This window comes from Branchiostoma floridae, chromosome 5 (genome assembly GCF_000003815.2).
Source record: "Branchiostoma floridae strain S238N-H82 chromosome 5, Bfl_VNyyK, whole genome shotgun sequence".
In the NCBI taxonomy this organism is placed as follows: domain Eukaryota; kingdom Metazoa; phylum Chordata; class Leptocardii; order Amphioxiformes; family Branchiostomatidae; genus Branchiostoma; species Branchiostoma floridae.
The window spans coordinates 129,737-157,505 of NC_049983.1; the positions used below are offsets into that span (position 1 = coordinate 129,737).

Here is a 27,769-nt window from a genome sequence, read left to right on the forward strand (position 1 = left end):
TACAGCAACGTTATATTAGAAAACAGCATACGTAGTAAAGCCTCCAGCCTCTACCAGGCTCCGTGGATCGGTGGTCTAATTGTAAAAGTTGGAAAAATAGAAGGTGAGGTTACTGCCTGAAGAGTTAAACTGGATCCTTAGTGGAAATCGGCTAATTTCCAGGCAGATCTTGCTGTGACATAAAGATAGTATCATTCCGAAACAGCAAGCCACGTCGAATCCTGACAGAATGTGGCCAAAAGAATATCATATACTGGAATGCAGTAAGAATTTCTAGAATACACTACGAAAGCATAGGAATAGAAAAGACTTTTCATTCTGACGGCATTTTGGCTCATTCCTTCTCGTGTGAAGGGGATATAATGACCATTTGGAATTCCCATTCGGAATGGCCCCGAATGTGGCACGAATTTTACACATACATGTACTAGTACTTCATTCCGGCTGGTTCTGCTTGATTCCTGCTAATTCGGTTTCCGTGTGAAGGCCCTATTACGCTAGCCAAACTCCCTCCGGACGGCAAATCATTCTCCCTCTGGCCAGCATAATTGATGACCAGTCAACAGCCTCTTTTGTGCAGTAGATACAAAAAGAGAGTCCATACTGTCACCTTTGTTCAGAACTATCAACCATGACGGCACAGTGACCTGGAGACATGACACGAGTAACCCAAAATTATACTCGGCCAAATCGTGGTGAACTCCACATCCGCAAAGAAACCTAACAAGTACTACTTGAAGTAGCGATATTTCCCCCCGTTTCTTCAGACCCCAGTAGGGGAGGGGGCGGGTTAAGGCCCACAACAGACAACGTAGCCAGCGACGATAGTTTTAGGTAGTCAAAAGGGGATCAAAAACTTCAAACAGACAACACTTGTATAGTCGTGCGACTTTTATTGTAAAGGCGGACAGGACTTCAGCCTGGCTCTGAACAAGGAGGTTAAAAATCACTTTTTTTAACCTCCTTGCTCTGAATTACCCAACCGTGGGAGCCTTTACAACTGAGCCGGCAGGACATTCCACTGAGCGATAGTACGGGAGAAGAATGAGTATTTGTTTGTGCTGATGCAGGTGTTGACACCCCCCACCACCACCCCCGGGCACGCCCCTTGGCTGAGCACTGTATGATATAACATATATGACATATGACATAATGATCTGAAATTCTTCACTAGGAGGGGGCGTGTCACGCAGACAACTATGCCACCACCTCGGACCCAGTCGCGCGACCCTTCAGTGGGGGGCCCGCGACTATTCCTCACATGTCTAAAGAGAAATCGTCGCCCACAACGATAGACAATAAAAGTGGCACGACTATATAAGTGTTGTCTGTTTGAAGTCGTGCGACTTTTATTGTCTATCGTTGTGGGCGACGGTTGTCTTTAGACATGCGTTCAGAATATTGCGGGACACCCGCGGCGCAGGATTCCACTGCGGTGCGTGCGTGACCCACAGTGACCTCTTGCTTGCAAATAAAAAATGGCGGGAGAATTCTTTATTTTCGTCATGCAGCAGATTACTATTATTTTGCTTGCAAACAAACATTGTCCCCAACAAAGAATGACACAGAGACGGGGAAATCTGGAATCAAACCCGGCGTTCGTGGCCGATGGTGGTATTACAGATTATCGTGAAGGATGTAGCCACTGGTGCCGTGGTGGCAGGGCATTGCGCTGGAACAGGCAGTTTCTGATGACAAAAATACGTTTCCATTACTGACTGCATGTATATTTACGGAGAAAAATGCCCTTTCGAATAAAAAAAACACGCTGCAGGCTTATTAGTACTGTATATGATCCAGTCCCGTCGCCGATTTCTCTTTAGACATGTGAGGAATAGTCGCGGGCCCCCTGCGCGATCGGGTCCGAGGTGGTCGCACGATGATTCCAATAAAACCCTTCGCACGACTATAATGACTCGTTCTAGATCTCTCCCGACATCTCCACAGATACCGGTAAAAACTGTGTGTAGATTGGGCCTAAACCTTTTGTCAGACTCTGTACAGTTGTCTGCGTGACACGCCCCCTCCTAGTCAAGAATTTCAGATCATTATGCTCCACACCTGCATCAACACAAACAATACAATCTTTACAATAAAAGTCGCACGACTATACAAGTGTTGTCTGTTTGAAGTTATAAGGCCCACTTAATTTTAGAATGATCCTGAATACTCGTGGCGGCAAAATGAAGGGGAACAATGTTAACGTCTGGCATTTGCTTCAAGAACTTCGACAACTTGGGCCTAGTTAAAAAAGGTATGTTTCCTGTTTCAGTCCTGAAAAAATAGGGTTAGTATAGGTAGGGATTATCTCTTTTTTCGATGTTTTGTTAGGCTTTGGCCAAAACTCTGATACAATACAGGTTAACAAAGTAAAACTTAACTGCATGAGGGCACTGACAAACTTTAATTTTGTACTCAATGGTTACAAATCCGTGGATATATATATCCTTTTTAAATAGGACAAGTATTATTTCTTCACTTGAATACGAAGCAGGCTTATTACAGATTCTAACTGTAATCTATGTGACTCCAATGCCCACCAAGAAAGGCAGCAGTTTTTGGGGTAGGTCGAGAAAAAAGGAAACATAACATTTTCCCTTAGGCCTTAGTGAGGTGTTAAGTAGTCAGTCCATTTGTTAAGTCTGTGTAACCAGTCCTGTGTAACAATTCGCATTTCTAGTTGGTCGTCATGGCAACGCTGATTGACGACACCGAAGGGTGGAGGCGCCTGGGGAGTGAAAACAAAATAGGAGGAACGTTTTATGACTTTGTCCGGTTTATTGCAGGCATCATCATGGCTCTTTCCCCGTCGTCGAGGATTCGTGGGAAGTTCTGGATGGTCTGCAGGCCCTCATGTGGCTGAGCAGTCCTATCCTTGACCTGCACACTCTGCTGCACTGCTGGCAGGTGAACTGGGCAGAGGAGACGGTCTGGTCAGCTGCCTCCTTTCTCCTCCTCCTTCTCTCTTCAGCATGGTCATGACGCTTAGTCTCAAGGGCCTCTGTGCCCCGCCTTGTCAACGTTCTCCAGTTAGCTCTGTTAGCTGCTCTATTTTCCCATTCAGCTTCAGGGATGCCAGCTACTCTGAGTTGTTGTTTTAACTGGTCTTTATACCGTTTCTTGGGAGCGCCTCTGGTACGCTTGCCTATGCAGAGTTCACTGTAGAAAACAGCCTTTGGCATTCTAGTGTCCTCCATTCGAGCCAGGTGACCTGCCCAGCGTAGCTGTCTGGACATGAGCATGGCCTCTATGCTGCAGATGTTGGCTCGCTTCAAAACCTCGTTATTTGTTATAAAGTCCTGCCAGTTGATAGCCATGATGGAGCGAAGACTTCGCTGATGGAATCTTTCCAGAAGTTTTACTTGTCTCCGGTATAGAACCCAAGCCTCCGATCCATACAGAAGGGTGGTGATAACGACTGCTTTGTAGACCAGGATTTTGGTGGACAGCCGCAGGTTGTGGTTCTTCCAGACACGTTTTCGTAACCGTCCAAAGGCAATACTGGCCTTGGAGAGTCTGTTGTCCACGTCTTTGTCCACTGAAGCATCGTTGGAAATCACACTCCCAAGGTATGTAAAGTTCTCTACTGTATTGAGTTGGGTGCCATCAATACTTATGTGTGGTGCCTGGTAGCTCTCATGAGGTGACTTTTGGTGCAGCACTTCTGTTTTCTTTAGGCTTATGGTGAGTCCGAAGGCCCTAGCTGCATCTGCAAAATGGTTGACAGCTCTCTGGAGGGCTTCCTCTGTATGAGCAAGAAGGGCACAGTCGTCTGCGAACAGCAGCTCGAGTATCAATGCTTCAATGGTTTTGGTGCGAGCCAGGAGTCTTCGCAGGTTAAAAACGCTGCCATCAGTTCGGAATCGTATGTAGATTCCATCTGTGAGGTCCTCCTTGGCTTCCCTGAGCATCATGCTGAAGTAAATGGCAAATAATGTGGGTGCCAAGACACAACCTTGCTTGACCCCATTTTCAATGGGGAATGGGTCTGACAGGTCACCTTTGTGTTTGACTTGTCCCATTTGGCCTTCGTGGAGTTGTTGCAGGATTTCCATAAGTTTTGGTGGGCAGCCAAGTCTTACTAAAATCCTCCAGAGCCCATCACGGCTAACGGTATCGAAGGCCTTTGTAAGATCAATGAATGCCGCATACAGTCCTACGTTCTGTTCCCTGCACTTCTCCTGAATCTGTCTGAGAACAAAAGTCATGTCTGTTGTGCTCCTGTTAGCCCTGAACCCACACTGGCTTTCGGGGAGGTTCTCCTCAGCAACTGTTGGGATAAGCCGGTCCAGAATGACCCTTGCTAAGATCTTCCCAGCGATGGACAGTAGTGTTACACCTCGGTAGTTCGAGCAGTCAGACTTCTCGCCTTTGTGTTTGTAGAGGGATACGATGACTGCATCACGGAGATCTTGCGGTACCACTCCTTTCTCCCAGCAGTCCCTAAATAGATCCGTGAGTACTGTGAGTAGGGTGTCGCCCCCCAACTTGTACACTTCAGCCGGTATGCCGTCAACTCCAGGAGCTTTGTGGCACCTCAACTTGGCGACTGCTGCTTTGACTTCCACACCAGATAGTCGTCTCTCATCTTTCCCTTTCCCAGACCAGTAGAGCGTGTACCCTGCACCATGTTCTGTCAGACATCCCTGTTCTGCAAAACGAACTTCACTAACTGCTGCAATGTCAACATCCAGTCTTGCTAGCTCTCTGGCAACAAGTGCTGTGCGTCTCTGTGGGTGTTTACTGTCTTTTGAGTCTTGCATTGTGCGAACATTCCAGCATGCTACTTTAAGTATAGTACTACTACTCTTCATTCTCTTTGGTCTACCGCTGTATGGAGATGCCGTTGGCCACGGCGAACCAACCCGGCTGAAGTGAGACAAGCGATGTTTGGACCACCTTTTCTAGGTCCCTCTCTATTCAGAGCAGGCAGCGCTGTCCCTAAAAAGGGCTGCCTGGTCGCTCAGGGTGCTGCCGGGTGTTGCTGTTGTCTCAGTCAGCAGACAGACGACCATCACTTCTGAGCCGCCTACATGCGGAGTCGGGGCTGCGACTCCCAGTGCATCTACACCTGTCGGTTCGCCTCTTCTCCATCGCTGCAGGACTTTTCCTTCCCTTCCCGCCTGCGCTGAGTGGGTTTATAGTGAGAGTTGGTTCGCGCCCCCAGCTACTGTTGGGACCAACTTCACTCCTTAGGCGCCGTATCCTTCCACAGTGGCTCAGAAGACTAAGACGGCTGTGGCGACCTCGGAGCTGTAGGTTTTAAGGACTGTCCTTGTCCGTGTCCCCTCGACGTGGTTTGGCCCGCTTGCTGAAGCGGTGTACCGGGGTGTGGCGCTTGGAGCCAGCACGTGAGAGTTTAGGGGATGAGTGAGGGTCGAGGTGAATGTCCACCCTACTGATGGTCGTTCGGGCGCAGCAGCCATCCACCAAGTGACTATCCCTCTACACAGAGCCCCCTACACCCCTGCAGGCATATAAGCATTGATAAAAATGAATTCAGACGGATATTGACCGGAAAGTTACATATTCAGAAATCACTTTTTTGTTGTGACAAGTTGTCAAAAACCTTTGCGGATGTACGCCCCTGGGCTGTGGAGCATAATGATTTGATATTCTCAATTCAGAGGGGTTGTGTCATGCCGACAACTAAACAGACAAAAGGGCTAGAGTCACCAGATGTAGTTTTACGCTTATGGCCTATTTTACATTGATTTCAGAACACCCCTGGCGGCAAAATGAAGGGGAGGGGGGGGGGGGTGACTGTCATTTGCACTACGAACAACTTAGGCCTAGAAAAAATGCTGTGTTTCCAGTTTCAGCCCTGAAAAACATAAGGGTTGGTAGGTAGGCATCATCTTTTTTCAAACTTTTTGAGGCTTTGGCCAAAACTGATACAATACAGGTTAACGAAGTAAAACTGTACTACACGAGGACACTTCTATATACAATGTCAAGTTTTGATATTATACACAATAGTTACAAATCTGTGGATATATTTATCCTTCATTAGATAGGACAAACAGTTTTTCTTGAATTGGAAGCAGGCAGTGGGACAGTACAAAAATGTGTAATCTTTGAATGACAGAAAAGTGGGTGTTGTCAAGATTAGAAGTCAGATTAGCACATTTTAACGGTGAGTGAACAAGTGTATAATGGATGCATAATGGTGACAAAGTGGAAAGGTTAGGTGTTAAATATTCAGTCCAGTTGTCTGTGTAACCAGTCCTGTGTAACAATTCGCATTTCCATTTGGCGACCTTTGGCAATGTAACTTTATTGGAGATCGCAGTGTTGCTACTGAATTAAATACTAATATCATAAACAATGATCCGCGACATTTTGCTAATTTTTTTTTTGAAATTTAGAATAAGATCACCATTTCAGGTAACCAATTGGCACCCTCTAGCGAGAAATTGGCGACCTGCAAATGTCTTCGTGAGTTAAAACCCTATTCAGACCAGGCTTTTTTGGTCATCCCTGGACCGGGGGGGGGGGGCTTTTGAGGCCCTCCACTTCTAAGTCCTATAACTCTAAAACGACGTGCCGTAGAGCCACCAAATTTTTAGGATATGATTTCGACATGATATCTAACAAGCATTTGACGTTTGACGTTACGTTGACGTAAGATGACGTAATTATGACGTCATCAATTTGATTATATTGGCCGGACCCATGAAAAAAGGTATTCTCAGAAAACTTCAAGTTATGATACAAAATTGTAACAACAAGTGCAGATAATAAAATAATAATGTTTATTACGACTTGTGTTGCCAATAGCATCATCAATGACGTCAAAATGACGTCATAAAATGACGTCATGCCCATCTAAGATACGAGTTGGGCTCCGCCATATTATATCCACCACCTTGAATTTTTAAAAATACTTTTTTTGCAACAAATAATCCCAAAGGGCAATGGAAATAGACTAAATTCATTCATTTAGATGGTTTTTGATGAAGAAATACCAGGTTGTTACAAATTTTAAGGGATAATTAGCTTGTTATTCTTGATCTGGCCATACGGTCCGCCATCTTGGATTTGGGGCTGATGACATCATCAAATTAGCATTATTTATGCATATATAATTAGGAAAGATATGCTAAATAATATAAGATTTCATTTATGTAACAAAATAGAAATATAGCAAATAAATGTGAAAAATACATTGTTAGAACCAAAAAGTGATTTTTGGCAAAACTGCCTGTCAACAAACGGTTGCCATGGCAACACGAAAAAATGGAAAATTTGTCAAACTTCGTAAAATTGTTGCCAACAATATTTCAGGAAAACTCACGAAACTTGGTGGCTCTAGCGTAAGCCGTTCTGGCGTTATAGGACATCAAAGTCGGCGCGGGCCTCAAAAGTCCACCCCCCCCCCCGATCTGAATAGGGTTAATGCTTAGATCACAATTGGTAAAAAGTGGCCCTTCCGGGCAATTCAGGGCTTTTTTTGTACTTTCGGACGTGACCACTAAGTGGCACCTTAGGATGCCACCCACCCACCGTGCTATTTTTTGCGCACGGCCGGGCCCCAAATTTTAACTCGAAGTTAAAATCAACCCGGGGACCGGCGACAAATACACGCCATGACCTACCCGTGACACACCAAGAGGTACTCCTGCGGTATCCGGCAATCCACAGGGACAAATTTGTGCTTCAAGGAAACAATGTACTCAGAATCATCAACAGAATGCGACGAACGGGTTTAAGAATCAAATTGTTTATTGCACTTCCATAACATTCCTTGCAAATGAATATATTACATATATGTACTGAAAGTCAAATTGCAGTATGCCCTATTTATTCTATAGTCTCTTGCTAACTCTATCTACAGTCTAACTATCAATTCTTACATGGCAACAAAGCAAATGCCAAAGTAATACAAAAGGTTTGTTAACTTTTCTTTAATTTACAAGTGTGGAGTACAAACCGCATTGTGTTAAAAATTCCTTAAATATGTGCAGTTAGGAAATTTCTCTGGCTACAGTTAGATTCGGACCGTGCAGCTGTTTATATCGTATGCATCTTTTCACAAATGCCAAACCTTATTATAAAGCAGCAGAACGGGAACATTGCAAAATTGGCAAGTTTTGGAAAATACTTTTCATATAAAAATTTGGGGAGCAATCATAACATATCATCTAGCTTTTGCAATATCAGAGAAATATTATTCGTATGATTCGCACTAGTTGCCTCGCAAGTAAGAGAAGCGCAGTAAATACGATGCCTAAATGAAAAGCTTTTTTTTCTTCAAAAAACTGCAATGGAGTTATTAATTTTCGTACAATGTCATGCATACCTTTGGCATGATTTTCAATGGACCTCTATATCAAGTACTGTGCATTATTGCAAAGGTTTCGACAACAAGTCTTTTTTTTTTCCTGTACGGAAAATATCATCACTTTACAGAGGGAACATGCATTGTTTACTTTTGTACAGTTCATGCACCAGTCTTTCCAATCTCGCCTGTCTCAGCCTTTTCTTTTGTCAGTCTTTATCGTACAGGTTGACCCTGAATCTTCTGTTCTGTTAAGGCCATTGTAATGTTACAATCATAGACACAGGTGTAAATGCAATGCCGTAGGTCATCATAGCTATATTGAAATACTCTATACACACTCCACACGCAGTAATTTTTCACATCATTTCTATCACACAGCATCAGTTTTTTTTTTAAATCTCTATCTTTAGCAGGTTCCCGTTTCCAGGAATTTATCACCCCGTATCCATCGCTTATATACCCTTAGAATTTTCTTTCCAACTCTAGGCAGGTCCTGGCACAACAGCACCGTTCTGTTTCCGGTCTGAATCAGAACAAAGGAATTCCGTTTTCCAAACAACCCATGTCTTTTATATCATGAGCATTGCCGGAAACATAAAACTTGGGCCCTGGGCACAGGTTTAGATCGAAAGCAGAAAACTGAGCAAAGCGTGTTTTATAAAGAAAAACTACTGCTTCAGTAACGCAGTACTGCCAAAACCAATAAAAAGGAAAGCGTTTGTTCTTTACACACTGTCACTCACTCACTTATCGAGCTGACTTTAACGCAGTTAAGCTTGTTCTTTTTTTAAAGACATAACCGATGGTGAGGTTTGTTTTGCTTTGCTCGTTGCGAGACTTGACTGGCATCCTTGCCTGCAACTCTGTGCTTGGGCCGGCCAGCACAAGCGTCTGGCTCGACCCATCAACTCGGTAGTTGTCCAAGGACAGGGATGCCACGAAAAAGAGAATGATATACCATTCGGCTCGCCTCTGAGGCGTTGCCAAAAAAAAAACGCAAAATGCACACAATTCGTTTCAACTTCAGTCAAAACACTGAGGAATTCGTCGTTGTTGTTTACAAACGTATGAACTGGTCCAAACTCACTGGGATCAAGGAGGAATACTTAAAGGATTTTCGAGTTTACGAACTCCTAAGACAGAAACCTTGGGTAAAGAAGAAGTTGAACGATGCTGATTTCTTTTACAGTTATAAGAGAAACAGTTAAGTGATGTTGCACCCAACACACTGCCCACGATAGTCCAAACTGGATGGATGTAGTAAAATTAACAGACATGTACAGTTACGTTCCCGTCACTATTTTACAATTTTACTTCTAATAGCTTCCAAGTTAACTTCACATTCGACACGAGCACCGCTTGGCCACGGCGCCCTTTACATACAGTGTCATGCTCTTTAACCTCTTGATAATGATGCCGTAGATTCTTCACTCTCCTCATCAGTAAAAGGTAAATAAATAAATAAATCCAACCATAATACCTTGTCAGTATCAAATACATGCAACTGTGAATTCCGAAGAAATTCAATAGGATCCTTTGAGCTAGACTTTAAATAGCCCAAGAAGGGAGCACCACAATCCTCAAATGCAAGTATATAAAAATAAACTCAGGAACAAGTGGCATTTACAGTTTCCCTATGCTTTGTCATTGTCAGTTTCTTTTAGATGACATGTTTGGAGGTGGTGCATGTTACTCTGTTGAAGTATACATTTGTGTACAATAAACTTTCAGGATCTCCTTCTGACAACTAGTCCTCATTTCAAGGTTTTCAGGGAGATCTGTCGGCTACTACGTCTGCTATAGCTATATGGTATTGCAGTAAAGGTCACAGAAAGTTAAATTGATTATACCTACATATTTTTTTTCTGTCATGGATATTCAAAGTCCTTAGTTGACTGCATAATGCAAGTTATTAAATGCTATCTTTGTAGTAACAGAGGCAAGATAAGCAGCCAATATTGCCTTAAGATGTGCCTTCTCCACCTGTAAGTTTGATACTGCTGGGCCTCGCCAGTCTGTTTGACGCACTCGGCCAAAACAATGGCATTCTTCTTTCTCACTGGTCTTCAACCTCGGACTCACTTCTGCAAAGCTATGCCTGCGACCTCGACCGTCAGCCATCCTTTCATCGAGGTAGCAATTGTTTTTAGAGGGTGACCATTGACGCTTGGTGTGACGATGAGGATATGGGACCTGCAGAAGCATGATGGCATCCTTGAAATAGATATGGGGGCAGGGAACATTACAAGATGGCAGCAATTCTGCCCTTCATTTTTTCTTAAAACGTCTTCGAGGGTTTACGAACGTGGTAAATCGTTCTTCAAATCCGAACAAAGATATAAGAATCTGTAGGTATAAAAGGTGGTGTTTTTTCCCCATGCACACCATCTTGCTATAATGTAGTGACGTAGACCATTTCGTCATCCAAATCCTCCACATCTTCTGCATAGTCACCTGCGGGTCGCCTGTGCATCGGGTGGTCTCTGTCGCCCTCTGGCGGGTGCCGCACGTAGTGATCGTCGGGCAGGCGGCGGGGGTTGTTGCCGTGGTTTACGGGAGGGTAGTCCGGCAGGTCGTAGCTCCCGCCCATGTGTTCCAGGTAGGGATAGTCGAATTGATAGCTGCTCTCGGTCATGTCGTAGCCTTGCTCCCGCATCATCTCCTGCGCGGCGTAGTCCAGCTCGGCGGGGGTCATGTCGCACGCCTCGGCTAGTTCGTGTTTGGCTACATTTACAAGGTGGTCGTCAGCGTACCGTCCAAGCCCCTCCTGTACAAGTACCTGAGAACACATGACGTATACACATATCATTGGCATGATGGATTTCTTCTCACGTAACGCTGGTTCACCTTTATCCGTTGGGTCACCTAAATCCGTTGTTTCAAAATCTGTGTATTTGCAGATATCAGGTCCACGGACGGTGGTTTTCAACATGTTAAATTGTCAAAACATTGCACTGTCCATCGACTAGATAACCCTAAATACTCTGTTTTTAAAAACAACAGAACCATGGATAAAGGTGAACTAGCGGTACATACAACAGAAGACACAGACTATTATAGATCATTCTGGACTGAAAGTCTATTTCCGGAGAACATGATTGTTCTCTGAGTAGATTGACCAAATGAACTTTATGTATACAAAAATGATGTAACAAAAAGTTACCAGCATCTGGGTAACAACACAATGTCACCAGAATTGTGCAGAATTTGGTGAACTTCTGCTTAAGTTCTGGAGAATTCTTCAGAACTATGGGCGCCACGTCAGCCAGAATTCAGGAAACTTTAGACAGAATTTGGACAAACTGTATATTATTACTAGAATTTTGTACGTTTCATTAAGTGGCATTCTGTATCCAGTACCATGATGTAACACCATCGGTATCAGACCATGTTTTTGTCTTGCCAACAAGAATTTTAATGTTTTTTGGAATTGGAATGTCAGTCCAAACTTATAGCGTTTCCTTTTACATATACATGAAATTAAAACTTCTTGACAATTGCTTGCTTGCTTGGCCAATATCAACAATGTCAATATTGCTCAGCCTAAACAACATAAATCTATAACTACAAGCCTCATCAACCTCTTCCTCATTCCTACCACATGAACTAGAGTTGAATTTCATTGTGGCTAAAAAGATAGTAAGGATGTATGAAAACCTGATACAGTGTACATAGAATAATGCTGTCTGAAAATACACCCCCTTTCTATACTACACTAGGTTGCGACCACGCTGTGATTATACTGAGAGACCAAAGATTCAACTGAACACTCAACAAATCTCACAGATGAATATAAAATTTTGCCGTCTTTCAACTTGCGCAACGTCAGTATCTTTCAAGTCATACTTTTATATCTTGCTTCAGATGCCAATGATGAAATCAAAGAACACCGAAGTGCAATGATGGTCACTACACAATTGCTAAGTGATCACATTCTTTGGGAAAAGTGGCCCTTTGGAGAGGGTGGGCTTGCAGTTCTAAGACTGGTACGTTTTATTCAATTACACAGCAAAGCAACAACAACCAAAGCACAGAATTAACACCAGCAGATACCATAGTACAGTAGAAGCCGGTTAATTGCACATCGGATTAAAGCAAACTTCTGTTATTTAAACTGCACGGAATCCCAAAATCATAAGCCGGGGCAGTCCAGCTGGACAACTTCGCATGATTGCAGCATCCAGATAACTGCATGAAATACGCTGGCAAATAGGCTGTGTAATTAAACGGCTTCTACTGTATCACATATCATCAAGCCAAATGCTTATTGGACACAGTGCAGTCTAAACGACACCACCCACAGAACGTGTACCACACACCACACAGTGGACGCTTCACCAGAAGGATTACCTGCTCTACCAGATTCATTGCATGACTGTCGTATCTACTATTCCTCCTGGAGTGCTGCCTCTCGCTGTTGGGCCCCAGGGAGCCCGTTTTCAGCCCCTCGTAGAAGGCGGTCGCGGGATCCCTCTTGGGTATGTTGTTGTAGTCCCACCCCGACCGGCTGGGGCGCACGTCGCCGTTCCCCCGGGCTGGTGTAGAGGACGTGCTGATGACAGACTGGGGCCTCCCCGCGGGGGTGGGGTAGGACGACCTCACCCGTCCGGGGGAGGAGGGAGGGGTGCGCCAGTTGTTCTCTGTGATGTCGTAACCTCCTGATGGCGGCTGTCCAGCAATCGCGATTGCCTGGGAATAGAGGGTTCAACATATTCAAACTTTTGAAGGAATCGTATATATAGACGTTGCTGTAAAATAACATCAATTTAGCACAATGTTAACATACCAGTGTAACAGCTTTGCAGGACATCTTTTGATGCCCAACATCCTTCAGGATGATGTTTTCATTTAAAACTGATCGGAGAATTATCCTATCAGTCAGCCTGTAGATGTGCATGCTTAGTGTGTTCAGTATGTCAGAGTCAATACAGTTTGAAAAAAGGCAGGTGTAAATTAAGGACGTGCCATTTGCAATCCTTATCAAATCTTCCTTTTGTCATAAAAAAAGACGTTTCTCGGAAATTGCAATGGTTTGCGGCAGATCAAAAAGACAAAAATCAAAAATGTTACACCTGCCCAAAAGTAAAATTTCCGATTGTTTTGTATCATCATTACTTACCGGCTGTTCCACGACGGAGGAGTAAACAAATAAATAAGAAGGAAGTTAGTGTTAGTTGTGTAAACAAAGGTAGGCTTGGCAGCTGACAGTTACGTAAATGGCTAGGTTAGTTAACAAAAATAAATGACACCTTGACGAAAAAATGCTATAAGGTTGCAACAAAACCTACTGAATAGAGCATAAATTAAGCAAAATCGTAGCAAACAAAAATAAATAGCAATATGAAATATTAGGACTTGTGTGATGTTTGAAAAATGTTTGAGTGGTACATGGTCAGTGCTTTATCATAATTTATGCGTGAGGTTATTGTGTTCTGATAATGCAATCATGCTTTAGGTAGACAGTGGTACACATGTACAAAGTGACTGTTAGAAGTGCCCTGTAAAGTAAAACCTTCAGTTTCTTATACACACTCATAGCATCATTGCACAGGGCTCAAAACACTTTTACATGCATACATGGTGACATCAAACATTGTATTTGCCAAGTCCATTAAAAATCAATCACACTGGTAGGTGGCCTCTTACTATCTCAAAGCAAGCAAGCACTATCTCAAATCTTGTAATCAGATGTAAAATAAGATTCCTCTTTGGACCGGTGCAGGTATATACATACTTAAAACCTGCACAACTCCATTCTATAATAAGTGCATATGCAGGTGGTGTTTCGAACCCTGATCATTGTGTGCAAGGAGGAAAAGATTATACAACATAGATCGTAAATGGGCCACATATTTGAGAACGTGACTGAAGTCTACACTCCCACCTGTTGCTGAGTGTATCTGGTTGTGCCCGCACCCCTTTTGGGCATGGGTAGCTGGTCCTCCCCCCTGTATTTTCTCCTGCTGGGGGAGCGCCTGCTGGGACTGGGGTAGTGGGGCTGTCCCGCTTCTCTTCTCTGCATCCATGGATCTGGGCCTCTCTCCCTGTCAGTATAACCATAACCATAACCATAATGATCATAATCCCGCGAATAGTAATCGGAGTCACGAGAGGAGTCCCTGTACAAATCACGCTCGCGCCTGTGCCTCTTTGGATGCTCTTTTGGACGCAGGGGCTTCCTCTCGTCCTCAGTTTCACTTGACGGCTGTCGCCAGTAAGGAGCGTCCATTGTCGCGGCGGTAAAGAAAGGTTCATCAACATCATCGGGATGCACGACTTCGACCTCCGGATCTTCGTCGTCATCGTATTCTTCGTATTCTACAGGGGAGCGAATCTCTCCCGACGGGGATCGCATGCCCATAGGAGAACGTATGGTGCCAGGAGACTGTATGTTCCCTGGCGGTGATCGCATGCCGCCCCCAGACGATCTCATGTTCCCAAGCGGTCGCATGTCTTCGGGAGACCGCACAAACTCGGGAGAATGGATCAGGTCTGGGTCCTGGTGCTGGTGGATGCTGCTGATATATACAAGACAAATCATGAGCAGAACTATTGGAAGGCCATCGATTCATGTACGGAGGAACTAAAGTAAAGGGCGGCGGTAGTAAAAAACAGGAGGAGGAGTATGAAAGTCTTTTAGCAAGAAGCTTTGTCACAAGACAAGAATGTGTGTGTAAGTTAAGGAGATCACATTACAATAACAACAGACACAGACATTAGGACTTGAACAAGCATGTTGATTCAGTTAGCAGGCCTTGGGTTAAAAATTTTACATGATGAAAATGCAGTAAATTGACACACTTCTGGAGACTTGGACACCAAAGCAGGCAGGCATCAACATACTGATCTGAGTGCATGAAACTGTAGTTCACCAAAGGTGCAACAGTTATCAGACATCTCTTAGTGTTAGGTGTTAGGTTGTATATCTTGCAACGTTTGAAAACGAATTCGCGAGTTAGCAAAGCTGCTTGCCTGATTCTGCATTCAAGCCTCGAGAAGAAACAGAAAGCAATGGAAAGTGCTTTTACCGTCTCATGTCAATTCTGTTGTCTATAGGCTGGATGTTATTGTTAAGCTCCTGGTTTGCATTGGGCAGGGAATGATTCCCAACGAGCTTGACATTATCGATATTTTCCTCGTGGTTCTTGCCAGGATTATTACCCACCCCGGTCGTTGTGGTAGTAGTGGTAGTAGTAGCAGTGCTAGCGTTTAATGAAGTAGAGGCAGCCATATTTTTGGATGGCGAATTATTAGCCGTAGGTGCATTATGGACATTTTGTTGCTGCACGTTTGATGGCTGGGGGTTTGCCGTTTGCTTGGGAGGCTGCCCATTGGCCTTGGGTGTATTTTCAGTTTGTTGTTGTGGTTGCTGCTGTTGTTGTTGTTGTTGTTGTGAAGCTTGCTGCTTGTTCTGGGCCTGTTGCGGTTGCTTGGGAGCAGCACCAGTCTTTGGGTCGGTTTTGTTTGGCGGCTCCGGTTGTTTTGGACCCGAAAAAAAGGAGCTGGTAAAGGAGCCTGTGAAGCTACTAAAGCCGGACGTTACGGACGAGACTAATCCGGACCCTGTAGCAGGCTCCAAAAATCCCTTGAGTTTGGAGGTGACGGTGCTACAACAGAACGATAAGAAGAGGTGCATTCATAAGTGCTAACATTCAACGTTACCACAGATATTTGTTAGACAGGGACACGTTCAGCACAGGGCATGCAGGCATGCATCAGTTGGAGACACAGGGTGTGTAACGTGTCCGGGTTAGTTATCGTGCAGAGAAGGGTCTGAAAAGGAGTCGGCCGGTGGCATTACACTGATTGTCCTTTGGATGCATTAAGTTCTCCTATTGTATCACAGATGGTTCGACTTACTCAGTATGTCACCATCTTTTACACAAAGCCATGCACGCATAGTTTATCACTGAGGCCACGCCAACCTAGTCACTTGCTTCTCAAACTGCAAAGTTTGTTAATTTGAAGAAAACAGTAGGAATAACTGCAGATTTTTAGACGTCTCTTATTATGGGGCTAAAAAGTACAGTTCAGTTCTGTATCCCTAAAGGTCTATGTAATTCATGATGTATTATTGCAAGTGTAGAAGCACTTCAATTGCAAAAACAGAAGTCTATCTTCCTGTGCATTCAATTTGCTTTCACACCCAATAATATTCAAGAATAAAATCTCACTGGAAACAAGTATCTACATTGGCATGGCCCATCAGAATGGGAGTCTGTGTTAGTTATTACAGACTTGTACACAATTGGATCAAACCAAGGCTTTAAAAGTATAGCTGGATGAAGAAATGATGGTACGAGTAGACAGACAACACCTAACAGACAGACATACCCAACCAAGCCCGAATCGCTAGCAGCCTGCTCTCTGTGGAAGCGTGCAAAACAGACCGGCAAACCACACGATTAACAAACACGACATGTCACAGTGAGTACACACCAATGGAGGAACAAGTGTAGAGATGAGGTGGTGGTGGAATGGACCTAAGATGAGCAAGTGGAATGCACACTAGATAGAGATGGATGGACAGAAATCATGCTCTACGATATGCAGCAGTGTAGTTGCAGCTGGCCATTCTTTGCAGGTTTGTTTAGATAGAAAAATTAAAGACGGTGATTGTGATATCAGTAAAACATAGAAGAGCCCCCCCTAAAAAAAATGTTTAGTAGCCTTATAATCTTGCTTCAGATCATAACAGGGCAACATAATAAAAGTTGTTTAAAATCTTTTGGTGCTGTTGGCTTCTGTAAAAGATGCAGCCGTGAAAGCATTAATTTAGCATGTGCATCACATTTTGGATGCTTTTCTTTCCATGTGAATTACTCAAACTACCTTACAGCACAGGCAACCCTGATGTTGTAGGTCTGGCTCTGAACAACATAGAGTCTGTAGAAAGAAACCGGGAAGATTCTTTGTGCGTCTTCATAATGTAAAATGAAAATCAAACCAACCTTTTTCACTTGCAATATTGTAAATGGTCTATTCTAGTCAGACATCCGAATCATCAATTTGTGGGTTGGATCTAGTTCTTTTCAAAAGAAAATCTTACACTGAACTGGTATCAAATCATCTTTTAAAAGTCATCTAACTTTGAGTTTAGTCCTAATAAAACCTTTCATCTTATGCAAGACATTAAATCAAAAACACATCTACAGCACAGTGGCAGACCATACCGGTGTGAGGTCAATCCAATAGTGAAGTAGACACTTTTCTTTAAAATGCATTACATCCCCATACAAGATTTAGACTTGGGTTAAAGGCCTTTACAACATGTAGTATTGATTCGTAGCAAACTGGATGAAACATCTGTTTTTTAGTGCGATTCACTTGCAGAAATGTCAAAGGTTAGATATCATGCAAATGATATAGTAGATAATTCAGCATGGTATGAGTTGTCGTTGTGTAGTACCATAGAGGATCTAGTAAATGATGAATCTACAATCAGACCAGGGTCTAATTCATACACTCCTGTCATCTTCGACGGAAATTGGCAACGTCCTGTCCTCCAGAATGGCATAATTGCAGCATTTCTCTGGTATTTCTAAATCAGCAGCATTCACCATTACTTGTAGGAGCCATTCCATTGCTTGTAACGGCACCAAGTGTGCTTTTATAAGACTCTCGGACACTGGGGAAAATGTCGCGAATCCCGACGTACATATTCAACAGGAAAGCCTATCACAGTCTTGCTAACGTTGTATAATTAAATGTTTGCCAGACTCATGGGATATGTTCTTGAAGAAGGTTCTACAGATTGTAGGTTGGATTGACAGCAGTATCAAGATACAGGAACAACGAGAGGCAGAGAACTGACTCGTCAAAGGAAAACAAAGCAAATAAAGGATAAACAGCAACAGTATGCAGAAGAATAATAAATACAAAGTTTGATACATGGTTCATGGTAAAGCTGTGCCACTTCAATTTCCAGAGCAAACTGTTTCACCAAGTGAAGCATCATTAAAAGATGAAATTACTTGTAAAGCAACCAAATACTTTACAAAGTAACAAAATCGTAACATCATCTGATACTGAGTTTGGCAACGACTGTAAGAATTACTCAAAGTGTAAAGTGACCAAACCCAAAAGCTGGGCCAATAAAAGGTCACAAAATCAGAATTCCTAAATATTTTACAAGTGCGCAGAAGTTGAACTGGCATTGCTTTGAATGCATATGATATGGACCTTTTTGTGTCAGTGACAATGCTACAATAATACAGTACAAATGTCTGGTCTGTCTATCCCATGACTGCATGGCTTTATGTTCAAAATAATTGTCAAAATGGATGTTTTCTTCTGCTAGAAGGAACTTCGATCAAGTTATCATAAGCACTGTCTCAAGATACCCAAACGAGTAATTTGAATGTCTTGTTTTAAATCAATGAAGTCAATTTTACGTGGCATTTGTAACATATAACAATCCAATCATTCTCATCAAATGACTTGAGATAAAGACAAATCCAAAAAGTTTAAAAGGAAAATATGTCTGGTGTTTTTGTGTAAAATACACACACACAAAAAAAACAGATGCAAACAGTTCAGACAAAACTTGTTTGTTAAGCATTGTCAAATTCTTTTCATGATGTGTCGCACATCAGAATGTACATAGAGAAACAAAGGCCATATACATTCAGAAAAAAAAGGTTCAAACATTGTTGGCAAAGATACCTAGCTTCTTAATAATGACAGTAGAATATAGTGAAGGGAAAATGAATAATGATATAATATATACAACATTACCATCACAACAGCTTTGCTCCAAAAATCACAAGAGATGTTCTCTGACATATAATACAAATGGTACAAACTTTGAAGACAATAGGTGATAGCCAAAAACTGTATCAAGAACAATAAGATGAAGTGCCTACTTGTTGGATTCAGCTGTGTCCTTCTTGCCTTTGTCTGTTGGATTTTTGGCAGCGTCCGCGGGCTTGATGGAATTAGCGTTGGCGTTGACGTTAGCGTTGGCGTTAGTGTTTGTGTCCAGGGAGTTGGGCATGTAGGAATTCACCGGAGAGGTCTTCCTGAGGGAGTTGTTACTCCTGACAGGGGACTCCGTGTGATTCCCGAATAATGAATGATTTCTCTGTGGGACAAACAAGTTGTTTGAGCTAAAACAAAGACTTAGAGCTTTCTTTTAATTCACAACCAATTTGCAAGATCGATATACAATTGACAGCCAACGTACTGATGAGTGTCTGTCACCTTCCTCTTCCGTAGGCAATACGGACTGGTACTTAGGAAAATAATTTCAGCAGGTTGATGGATATGGACATAGGAGAATTCTTGTACACAACCAATATTTACTCTTTGCCTAATATGTTTTGATGTTTCTCAGACACCTTCCTCAGAGCTTTTAACTGGAGATATGCTTCTCGCTACTATGTGTAACCGATGTAGGTAGCCCTTTTGCTTTTTGCTTTTGTGTTCTCACCACAAAAGCACCACCTACATTGGCTACAAGAAGCAGAAATCTAGTCAATAGGAGATTGTTTTGCTAATAATTGTACAAGACACCTACCCTATGAGATGGCTCTTCGGAATCACCAATATCGATACCCTCTGCAGCTAACTGCTCCTCTAAGTTACCCGAGATTGCTCGGCGAATCTCTGGGCCAATGTCGTGAAGAGTACGAAGGCCAGCCTGGGCGTTCGCAAGAGGGAGAGAGAGTTTGATTGGTCAGAAGAATCAAAGTTAATTGGGAAAATAAAACTGCGGAACAGCGCAAAATGTCATTCAGAGTTATTGAAAACAGAAGAAAATTTCAACCAATTTTCAATAATTATATTTTAGTGTCATGTATTCAAGAGCTTAAAAAACACATATGAGGTAAGTGCAATGTTTCATTATGATACTTTTTCAAAGATAATCTTTTAACCTTACATTACAGCTTAGAAATCACAATCACATGTTATATACTTCATGATCATCATTACAACATTAATGTATCAATTATACATGCATGTTCTAGTGTCTTAGAACAGCCTTATTCAAAGTCATCAGCAAACTCTTATTAACAAGTACAGACTATCAATTAGAATATTTGATTTTTAAAAAAGACAAGCAAGCTCTAAGTCTGAGGTAAATTGGAGAGCGAGAAAAGCCACGTAACAACATCCAACACTGCTGACAGCCAGAGAGAGGAGAGGAGGCACAAACATGACAAATAGTTACCTCAATCGTACAAACAGCAAGAAAAAAAGACAAACAATACACTGTTAGCTGGATGGGACAACTCTTGAGGAGGTAACAGAGAATTTGGTAGCTTGTTTTGTGAAGAATGGTTTTGGATTGAACCATCAGTGTCTAGATCTGTATATCATATTGTACGAAGTCTTGTATCTGCATGTACATGGGCAAAGGTAGGCCCATAGCCATTTTTTGAGGTTCTAGGGGCAGTGGTTTGTTTTAAGTCCACTGTGTTGAGAGCTTACTGTATTCAATTTGGAATAAGCAGACACCATCCCCCTCCTGGTAACCTCTGACCTGCCTAACTACATGTTTGTTTGTAAGGTCAGGTAGCCATTTACATTTTGTGTTTGGCCTAAACATCAGTCACATGAACTCTTTTGTGGGCATGTACTAGTATCATTAGCGAAGGCAAAAGTTTGAATATAGTATGTGTATAGTATAAAAAATCAAATCTACAGATTGCGACAAAGATGAATTTGGAATGAATTATGTGACTAGAGATGGCAAAAAAAGTCTTGAAGTTAAAAAATAACTCAACTTGAATATACCACAAAGTCAAGTTCGGTAAAAAAACTGTACGTACTGACAGAAAAGAGTGTGAGATGGGACTCTTAGTAGAGACAGTGCGTATGACAGTGCGAGAACACAGACAGCAACTCAACATCCAAGAAGCAACTGAGTTGATGCCCACAAAAGTTTGGACAGACTGAGACCGTTCACAGAATTCCAGGCGGGTCTCCTGGGAATCTGTTTCCTTTTCTCTCATACCTTCAACTGCACGGCTTCAGTAAAGTTCATCTTTTTCACTTTGCGTACTGATTTTTCCCGGTGCAATCCCCTTTTCCTCTCCTCCTCCTTTCTCTTTCTGAACCGGCGGAAGTAGTCTTGGATGAGGTACGTGGCGTAGAATTTGCCAACGGTTATTTCATCCTCTTCATGCAAAACAGAAATGGTCATGCAAATTAAGAAGACGGGAGATGAATTGAGCGCGCATGCACTATGGTTACTGCGCCACACCAGCCTGTTAGTCGTCAGTTAGGGCAGCGAACGTCACAGCATTGTACGAGAAGTGGACCTCACTTTGGCTAAAGTTCACATCTTACCAAACTGCATTGTTTTTCCACTAAACAATGTAAAAGTGAAATTTTATATTTATTAATCAGAATTGTTCTTATAGCACCAAAACTCATCTTTAACAATAAGTGACAAGATACAGAGCTAAACTTTAGGCCCAGCACACAAAGAAACTGACTACGTCAAATAAATTTGTTTGAATATTTTGTAAACATCTATCTGTTGGGCCTGTAGCTTAGTTTCAAATTAGTTGTGAATTAGATTAAGTCTTTGGATGAAGAAAAATGTACAGCTTTGAGTGCAACGACAAGTAACACCACCACCAAAACAAACAAAAAACACGACAACATCAGTTGTGTCTAACGAGATGTATATCATTAGCCAAAGAGAGGCCCAATACACTCCGCACAATGCTGTAAGTCTTCATCTGAAACATGGAATAACGAGGTTAGTGCTGCGCTAGAACCGCTAGCTGCCACCCGTCATACCTGCAACCTGATGGCGTCTTTATTGTACTGTTCTTCGCCTTCGTCTTCCTCCTGTCGGCGCTTGAACTTGCGGAAGTAGTCTTGGATCAGGAACGTGGCATAAAACTTACCGACCGTGATCTCATCATCTTCGGTAGGGGAGAGAGAAAAGCAGTGTCATTTACTCAAAAAAAGGTTTGTCAGTGACATGTTATAACTTTGTAAAGTTGTCTTATTCAAGTGACAACGTAATTTTGGCTTCAGAATGATCAAGAAGACCGATCGAAAGCTTGTTGGTAAGGGCTTTACTCTGCTTATGGAAATAATGTATGAATCTTTACAGCATCATTTACTGGCTTGTTTCTTCTTTCAAATTTAAAGAAGCACAACTTGGTTAGCCTGTTAACCATCCTATGTAGACCTATAATAGGATCACGCTGCAACTATATTTGTCAAACAAAACTGAAAGGATGGACGATATGATAGGATTTTTCACATTGTAATGAACAATGAAGAATTTGCATTATAGAAGCAATTACAGAAAATTGGGGTTATTGGTAAAAGAGATCAAGACAATGATCGAAACAAGTAGTGGTGACACAGCATACTTGAAGAAATATGCAAGACGTACATGTAGCAAGGTTGCATTGCACTACCAGCTACGAGAAAGCATGATGTTTCGTCCTCAGTCTTAGGTCAACCTTTTTTTAATAATGAATCTAAAACAGAAATGCTTGCTAGGAACAGAGCAAGAGTAAATTGGTCAGCTTTGAGAATTAAAGAACTATTAAACGAAAGCTATAATATAAAAGATATGATCATCAATATATTGTTATAAAAATAAGATCTGGTATAAAGTTTAGAATCATACACATGCTGAAAAGGTTAGTAATACGTTCCTTGGGAAGCAATAAAGAAAGTAAAGCTACAACAAAACCAGTAGTTACATGCACTATACAGCAGGCACAATATCATGTCATCCAGGCCACAGCAATCATCCTCTTACTGGAAAAATATGAAGGAAGTCACCAGAATCAAAACACACTCCAAAACAAAACAGTCGTAATGATTGAAATTAATATTACACACTGTAGGTATGAAAATAACTACTCAAAATGCATCGTGCAGGAATAAAGGAATACAAAAACTATCAAATGCATTCTCACCATATAAGCTACCAATGAAAATGCAATGAATGACCATGTGCAAAGAAAATCTACAGACATAAGCATATACAAAATATAATTGAATACATCTAGTTATGTTAATGCTTTTTAAAATTCACCATGATATGCATACAAGCATGCCTGCAACAATTTTCTAGTGTTTATTAGTGGAACGAAAATGACTATCTACAATCACTGGATACACTAATATCTACATAATGTAACTTCTTAGCTCTCAATTCTAATGACTGTTTCTGTTTACAAAAACCAAATTGCATTTGACAGCAAAAATTGTTTATCATGATTGTAAGCTGAAAAAGTAATTGTTTAGCCATACAGCTCAAGGCCAAATTACATAATATACGGTTACAGTTAACATAAAACCATAGACTATATGAAGTTATCATCATAAAGTTGTAAACACAAACACCATTGTTATTATCCAAATGTTTCCTTGTTTTGTAACATTATTTTGGTGGCAGTGAGGATACATTTGTATAACTTGCACAACTTGACGTCATCACCTCTCTTTCATATCTACTTTTTTGTTTGTTGTGTTCTAAATGGATGAAAACAACAACAACAAAAACACAACAACGTACCTCCGGCGGGCGGGCAGACCTGGTCCAGGACTTTGGGGTTTGTCCTCTTCCAGATCTTCTTAATGATGGCCCTGAGCTCCTCGTTTGCCTGGTCAATGTTGCCTGGTGGGACGTGTGTAATGGGGTGAGTATCATGGCCTTTATCATAAAATGCTGTAGCTGGGATACCCTCAGCTTACACAAAAACCGAACCCTTTTCCAGTTAGCACGGAAACATACAACATATTAGTATACAAGGTTGTGTTCACATTCCAGCTGTGTGCTGGTACACTGTACCGGTACAATCAATTAGCTACAGGTCCAAAATACCAGAACCTTGGTGTACCAGTACTGGACCTGTATCTAATAAGTGTAAGCCAGGCTGATTAACAGGTCGCAGGGTGGCCACTTTGACAGATAGAATTACAGTGAAATTTCCAGTGAGGGACAAAAACGACAATTTTGTAAGGGTCAACTTTTTGTTGCATACTGTGTTTACCTCTGATGCAACGTTGCCAAAAGAGGACAAAATAAACTCAGCAGCTATAATATGTTTGGATGCAAGCCTGATGCCATAAACCATATAATCATAAACCATTATGTTTTGGGTACAAGCTCTTGCATTTTGAATTGTGTAATGTTCGAGTACTGTGGCCTGCATGCCTTCAGTATGATAGCTGGAAAAAGCTCTCGGTTTCTGATCAAGTCTTGGGCCCTCTTACATAAGATATCCACATATTAAAACTGAAGTGTTGGGTCCTATCTTTCACAGTGCTGAATAGCCATCCAGTCAAGTAACACTGAAAACTACCAAATTTCTTTCTTGAGAAAGACGAATAAAGTCGAAACTGGTCGAATACTCTCTCTGAGCTGCCATTTTCCTAAGCTACGAATGATGAAAACTACCAAATGAAATACATATTTCCTTATTTCAATCATTATATCTGTCTAGCTATTCCAAATTTTTAAATACAGAACAATGTATTCCATATCACCTGAGGCTTAGCTACAGGTAGGATCCAACCCATGGGAGGGCTGGGACCAAGGGTGATGTGGAATACACTGTTATGTATCTTATACATGTCATACCTTTCTGAAAAAAAATATACCTCAACCAAAAATTGTAACATCTGTGAAATATGTTCAAATTATTCAATGAAAGTCTTTGCATTACAACTTTGAAGCCCGTATAATACGGACCAGTTAAAAAAACATAATTTAATGGATATTGGTAAGGCACATGTATGACATAAATATCAATGTGTCGCAAGAATGGAAAGTTGTCTGTGCTGCATGACTGGATAGCCCTTCAGCACCATGGAAAGCAGGACCCAACATGATTGTATGCAAAAGATATTACAACAAATGGGACAAAAAAATCCAAGAACTAAAATTCACGACATACACAGCACTGTAACATCTCGACAGCCAGCTTATGGACACATCCTTAAGATGATCATAAATGGTAAGATAAATAGCCTAGGTTTTGATGAGTCATTCCACGTTATACCAAGCAACCAGAAAATGGGTTCAGTCCACAAATGTTCCAAAATAATTTTTCTCTAACACGCAGAAACCAGTTTCTTCACACCACCTGAACCCCATCCCTCACCTTCTGTCTTGATCTTCAGTCCCGTTCTTACCAGGGCAAACAAAGTTGCATTGAACATGACGGTTCCGTCGCTGTTCAGAGGCATGTTCATGGAGACCAGGCGCTGCAGGGGTACAAATTCTGTTACATGTACATTGTGTTCTGGACTGGTCCCAACGTTAACCCTCCTTACACCAGGGGTACAAACACTGTTACATGTACATTGTGTTCTGGACTGGTCCCAACGTTAACCCTCCTTACACCAGGGGTACAAACACTGTTACATGTACATTGTGTTCTGGCCTGGTCCCAACATTAACCCTCCTTACACCAGGGGTACAAACACTGTTACATGTACATTGTGTTCTGAGCTGGTCTCAAGTTCAACCCTCCTTACACCAGGGGTACAAACACTGTTACATGTACATTGTGTTCTGGCCTGGTCCCAACGTTAACCCTCCTTACACCATGGGTACAAACACTGTTACATGTACATTGTAATCCTGGATGGACTGTGTTTAAAATACAAATGTGCTGTCTAACTAGGGTGAGCCCACTGGACAGAGCAGCATGGAAGCGTGGTGTGAAGACTAGCCTACTGCTGCCTACCCGTGTCAGGGATCCCAGCAGCAGTATATACTGGATACTACTACTACTACTTCGTGTACATTATCTTTGGGGGGGGGGGGGGGGTCAAGTCCGCAGCCCAAAAGTCTGCTGAAAGTCCCCCCGTTGAGACCAACCACCATTGAGACCCCCCAAAATAAACGTTGCCACTACCGAAGTCTGCGGAGGAGGCTACCGGAGTTTATCATCATCATTGTTTACAACAGTTTACTTATTCTCAACCTTCCTTACACCTGAGGGACAAGTATTCTTGTTGCAAGGAAGACGCAATAAACCTCTTCACAATACTATCATTAAGGCTTTGGGTACTAAGAGCTCATTGTGTATTAGGATGTACATTTTCTAGAAATCGTGGCGTAGTGTACAGAATAGATTCTAAAGCAAACTACATTCATTACAACCCTGTTAAGTATTTCATGTGATAGAAATTATCAGGCAAGAGCAAAGAGTCAAAGTTGACACCAAACATATGATGCAATGTCTCCTGAGATGCCCATCATCCAATGTCAGCATTCCCTGTAACCACATGAGCTGGCATACTGTCCCAGAACCATTCATGTTACCCAATAATGTAATAAACTTGCAAGTAAAAAAGGTTCAGTAATCAAAGAATTTCTTTATGGAAAAATATACGTGTAGTGTGAGAAAAAAAAAAGCTAAGACATGCAACCTTTTTCGGATACCTTAGACTTTGTCATGCAACACCAACATTTTACGATCTTTACCAGCAGTTGTTGTTTCAACTGTTGTTAAAAATGAAGTATAAATCATGCCACGGTAGAAATTATAGCTTATATGTTCCCACTATAAGGGACCCATAATGCCACATGCACTACAAGTTCAGACCCCCCCTGGGTACTAGTGCCCAGAAGTGCACACAGGGTCGGGCTGTTCTCACAAGTAAGGGGCTAGGTTTTTTTGAGGGGGGGGGGGAGGGGGGTTAGATAGAGAGACCAACAGCACAGAACATGGGGACGTTACTCATTGGATACCATCTTATACACAATACGATACACAATGCTTTAGATGCAACAGGTTGTTAGCAACAATGCGATTCAAGTGTTCTGCCAGCAAAATAAAACTAAAAAATACAAAGCTATTGGTTGTCATCAAATATGCTAACAACTGTTTATACTCAAATGTTTTAAAACTGAGAGACAAAAACTGACTATTTGAAATATGCGAGGAAATAACCAAATACAGCACACATGTGTTAGCACTAGATATACTAGTTTCAACGTTTGTACACAAGTAAAACTGAATTCACATTGTTGATCTCCAAGCAGATATCCAGTATCCAGGGCCTAAACAGTGTTCAACTGGACCCCAAGATCTGCATGCACTCAAATAGGGAGGAGCACTTCTTTTCAACAATGGTGTTGCTGCCCCTCCTCTTCATTAACAACAACTTACAACAGTACGAATATTTGTTGTGGTTATGTTTTACAAGCAATTCATATCTAGTTTAATTGGACAAATTCAGTGACCAGCACATGACCCTTTAGGGGGTTTGTGTCAAACAGGAAGGAGGGCAATTAACACCTTATATATATATACTCGGAATAAAGAGTTTGATAAAGTAACGGCTGGATGTTAATGGCCTTTTTATAACCAACTGCATACGGATCTCAGGGGCCAGTTGGACACTGTGTATAGCCCGTGGATACTGTTTTTGCGACTAATTATATCTGCTTGGAGAATACTAGACTCCATTGCAGTCTTCGAACGGGGCTGGTTTTTTGGGGGTGGGGGGTGTTGGGAATTGGTTTGCAATTTTCAACGTTGGCTG

At 42.0% G+C, this 27,769-nt stretch overlaps 1 protein-coding gene across 1 annotated transcript in view; it reads right to left on the bottom strand.

Moving 5' to 3' along the window:
* Positions 1-7,707: 7,707 nt before the first annotated feature.
* Positions 7,708-27,769, bottom strand: part of LOC118415799 (voltage-dependent L-type calcium channel subunit alpha-1D-like) — a gene marked incomplete in the record, with an annotated part of 160,687 nt that continues 140,625 nt past the window's right edge. The window contains 10 exon segments of the mRNA XM_035820626.1: positions 7,708-11,063; positions 12,635-12,973; positions 14,169-14,802; positions 15,313-15,891; positions 16,619-16,651; positions 19,150-19,367; positions 19,803-19,925; positions 22,037-22,164; positions 23,784-23,885; positions 25,375-25,477. Coding sequence (XP_035676519.1) covers positions 10,677-11,063; positions 12,635-12,973; positions 14,169-14,802; positions 15,313-15,891; positions 16,619-16,651; positions 19,150-19,367; positions 19,803-19,925; positions 22,037-22,164; positions 23,784-23,885; positions 25,375-25,477 — 2,646 coding nt within the window.